We start from the raw sequence: 3,950 nt of genomic DNA, 5'->3' as shown, positions 1-3,950 counted from the left end.
CTGCAGAGGTGATGCGGCCCCTCCTGGCCACCAGTGACTCCACCTGCCCTGCCAGGCGGGTCTGGTTGCCTCCTATGCAGTATGGGCAGCATCCCGGAGCTTCGCGGCCTTTCTGGCCTCCAGGGTGATTGGGGGCATCAGCAAGGGGAACGTCAGCCTCTCCACAGCCGTCGTTGCTGACCTGGGCTCACCTCCAGCCCGCAGCCAAGGCATGGTGAGTGCACAGGCCTGGATGAGGGGGCCTGGGCCTGGGCCTTGGCCTCTCTGCCCAGCTCTGATGGCCTTCTCCCCAGGCAGTGATTGGAGTGGCCTTCTCCTTGGCCTTCACACTGGGCCCCATGCTCGGTGCCTCCCTGTCTGTGGAGATGGCACCCTGGCTCAGCCTCTTCTTCGCAGTCTCAAACCTGCTCTTCATCTTCTGCTTCCTGCCAGAGACGCTACCTCCAGAGAAGCGCGTAAGCTGGAGGTTGGGTCCCATGGGATGTCCTCTCAGTCTGTGTCACTGTCTGGTGCCAAGGGAGCTGTGCTGCCCTCTTTGGTGTCTTGGGGCCTGCAGTGCCGGGGCAGTGCTGTTCCTTAAGCTGGTAGGCCTCTCCAACTCCCGCACTCCCGCAGGCACCCTCGGTCGCCCTGGGCTTCCGCGCTGCTGCTGACCTGCTCAGCCCTGTGGCCCTCCTGCGCTTTGCAGCTGTTGCTCGAGGCCAGGACCCACCTGCCAGAGACAGTAAGGAGCCTGCCCTTCCTACCAGGGCTTTCCAGACCTTGGCTGCCTGGTCCGAGGCCCACGTGCGCCCCCTGCTGCCCTGCAGAGCTTGGCAGCCTGCGCGGCCTGGGCCTGGTCTACTTCCTCTACCTCTTCCTGTTCTCGGGGCTGGAGTACACGCTGAGCTTCCTGGCACACCAGCACTTCCAGTTTAGCAGGTGGGTCCCACTGAGCACGCCCTGCCTCAGGGTTCAGTTCCCCCCCCAGCAGCCTGCTGCCCTCCGCCCTACCCCTGCCCCACTTGGGCTCCAGGCCCCCAGGCTGAGGACTGGACTCACCCTCTGCCTCCCAGCCTGCAGCAGGGCAAGATGTTTTTCTTCATCGGTCTCACCATGGCCACCATCCAGGGCACCTACGCTCGGCGAATCAGCCCTGGTGGGGAAATGGCAGCTGTCAAGCGGGTAGGGGCTTCCCCTCCAGTGGGTGGTAGGTGGTACCCTGGGTTCTGTGGGTGGGCAGCAGAGCTGGTCTTGAAGCCATGTGACCACCACAGGCCCTGCTGCTGCTGGTGCCAGCCTTCCTTCTCATTGGCTGGGGACACTCACTGCCCGTGCTGGGCCTGGGGCTGCTGCTCTACTCCTTTGGTGAGTGGCCCTGCAGGGCTGGAGGGGGAGCCCCATCCCTGTCCTCTGGGCTGACAGATGCCTCCAATGTCCCCACCAGCCGCTGCTGTCGTGGTGCCTTGCCTGTCCTCCATGGTTGCCAGCTTTGGTAAGTCCTTCCAGGGCCAAGGACACCAAGGTGAGAGGTGACTGGCAGGCACCTGATGAGGTCTCTCCCCGCAGGTTCTCCAGGACAGAAGGGCACTGTCATGGGCACTCTGCGGAGCCTGGGTGCCCTGGCCAGAGCGGTGGGTCCCATGGTGGCTGCCTCAGGTGAGCGCTGTGGGACAGCATTCAGTGTGCTGTGTGACCCCTCGGCTACCCAGCACTGCTCTTGGCTCCCCACTTGGTCTGACAGGGAGTGGGGGGTGTGGGGGTCCTCGGTCCTGGGGCCCCGGGTGAGCCTGTCCGACTCTCCACAGTGTACTGGCTGGCTGGGGCCCAGGTCTGCTTCACCGTGTGCTCGGGGCTCTTCCTGTTCCCCTTCCTCCTCTTGCTGAAGCTGAGACATCCAGCGCCCATTCTCAAGGCCGAGTAGCCGAGCTGCGTGGCCCACACGGGGCCACCCTTGCTCTAAGTGGGAGCCTGGACCAGAGCCCCTGCCCCCAACTCCCTGCCTTCCCAGTCTAGGAAGAGAGGCTTGCCCACTCTTCCCCCACCCCGGGGTGGGATGGGGCGAGTCTGGGCAGCCTTACCCTCTTCTCACTCCAGAGGCCCAGGCAGGGTTGGTGACTCCAAGAACATCAAGTTTTCTGTTCGTTCCTCTCATTGGTGTTGTTGGCCACTGCCCAGGCTTCTTAATGATCAATAAAGCAACTATTTTCCACCAGGTGCCTTTCTGTTCTGCTCCACCAGCCACCACCAAGAGCTGAAACTGCAGCCGGGTGGCTCTTAGTTAGGACAGAACACAGTGTCCCGGAGCCTGTGTCCTCCTCAGCAGATGCTTGGGGAGTCAGGCATGGACCCAAACCTGTGGTCAGTCCTGCTGGCAGACAAGAGGCAGAGCCTTAGGCTGTCGCTATTCCCGACCCCTCCCCATCAGATATGGCCACACTGCTGTTCCTATTCCAGTGAGGCTTGGTCTACTCACATTTGGGGGACAGACCATCAGGACAGGCTCATGTGCTCAGTGTCCGGTCCAGCAGCTTCCAAATGCCACCTCAGGTTCCCCAGGGAGGCCCAGCAGGGGCACTAAGTTAGATGCACGTTCCCAGTCCACAGCTGTAGGGAACACCTGACTGGCGGTGGCCGCAGTGGCAAGGATAGGCGACCCAAACTGCCTGGAGACTGAGGCAAGGGGTCACTGAGCCCCTGGGTTGACAGACGGGCCTGGGCAACACAGCAAGACCCATCTCAAAAAAAGGTGGGGGGGAGACGCGAAAACTTGGAAATCCTACTTTAAGGCAAGAAAAATACTCGGACAGAAACTGCTTAAAGAGTTTATTTGTGAGTAAAACATGTTACAATGAGGAAAGGACACACAGGCGTCTGCATCGTGAGTGCAACTACGTTTCATGTTGTGATACAAAGAATTAGACTACAAAAGTGAAAACTGAAGGTCACTGCGTATATGGGGCAGGGGGAGGGGGTGAGGAGGGACAAAAGGCAGGGTCCAGGACGAAGGTGGGAAACTATATGCCACCTTGGCAGCAGGCCCTGGGCCACCCTGCCACCAGCCTCGGGTCCCGCTCAGGCACGGTGTTGGTGGGGTTGTGGGCGTTCAGCCCACCATGCTGAAGATGTGGCACCGGTGCTACCCGCCGCTCCCTGGTGGGACACCTCTGGGCCCCCTGGCAGGCACCCCACAGCTCCTGGCACCTTTGAGGACTTATCTAGCCACCCCCTGAGCAGCCTCCAGCCCTTTTCCAGGGATGAGTTGAGTGAAGATTCACAGCAGTATTGACAGAGGAGAGAAGGGTGCAAGAGGCCACCGAGTCAAGACTTCTGTCTTGAGTTCACTTTCATCAGAACCTGGGCATCTTGTAGGCCGAGTTAGGGTGGGAACAGCCTGCCATCAGTTCTGAACCCCCACACAGGCAGGCAGTGCTCCCTGCAGTCTGCCAGAGGCTCCAGAAAGAAAACTAAAGTGATCTGTTCACATTTAGTGAAAAAGGAAGCTAAATTGCAAACCTGCCAAAAGAAAAGACTCTTCTCCCCTCTGGGCATCCCCTTCCCTGTGAATCTGGTTGTGGTGGGGGCTGTCCATCAGCCCATAGGGAGCATAGCACTGGGCATGTGCAGGCCCAGCATCCTGCCCAAACCCACCTCTTCAAGGCAGCCCTGGGGCCACGGGGTGGGCACAGGAGTGCTGCACAACACCAAGGCTGTGTGCAGGAAAGAGGAAGGTCACTGAGCAGGTGACACCAGCAAAAACCACAAGTTGGATTCAGTCACCTGAGACACCCTGGGGTGAAGAGGAAGCCGAGCAGAGAGTTATTTCACAACAGGAAGGATGAAGTGGTCAAGGCCCAGGGGGACAATGCCAGAGCTGGTAGAAGCCTCTGGTGCCTTCCAGTTCCAGCCAGGACCATGATTTAGAGGCCCATCTCCCCCAGAACCCGAGGTGGAGGCGGTGCGGGGGGGGG

General features: G+C 60.4%; 1 protein-coding gene across 3 annotated transcripts; it reads left to right on the top strand.

The window, feature by feature from the left end:
* Nucleotides 1-19: 19 nt before the first annotated feature.
* Mfsd10 (major facilitator superfamily domain containing 10) lies at nt 20-2,191 on the top strand. 3 transcript variants are annotated; one of them, XM_048784075.1, is made up of 9 exons: nt 20-214; nt 298-455; nt 616-724; nt 810-921; nt 1,056-1,164; nt 1,257-1,347; nt 1,405-1,474; nt 1,549-1,638; nt 1,788-2,191. In XM_048784075.1, exons 2-9 carry the CDS (start codon nt 339-341, stop codon nt 1,993-1,995), a joined length of 906 nt encoding a protein of 301 aa, XP_048640032.1. In that variant the 5' UTR covers nt 20-214; nt 298-338; the 3' UTR covers nt 1,996-2,191. The 3 variants fall into 3 exon arrangements, with proteins under 3 accessions (XP_048640032.1, XP_015337385.1, XP_048640031.1); XM_015481899.1 differs by having other exon boundaries at nt 294-455; nt 1,427-1,474; XM_048784074.1 differs by having other exon boundaries at nt 294-455.
* The last annotated feature ends 1,759 nt before the right edge of the window (nt 2,192-3,950 follow it).

The sequence above is a fragment of the Marmota marmota genome, unplaced genomic scaffold (assembly GCF_001458135.2).
Source record: "Marmota marmota marmota unplaced genomic scaffold, marMar, whole genome shotgun sequence".
NCBI lineage: Eukaryota > Metazoa > Chordata > Mammalia > Rodentia > Sciuridae > Marmota > Marmota marmota.
Note: the sequence above shows the minus strand (reverse complement) of the source record. Positions and strands in the feature narration are given on the sequence as shown.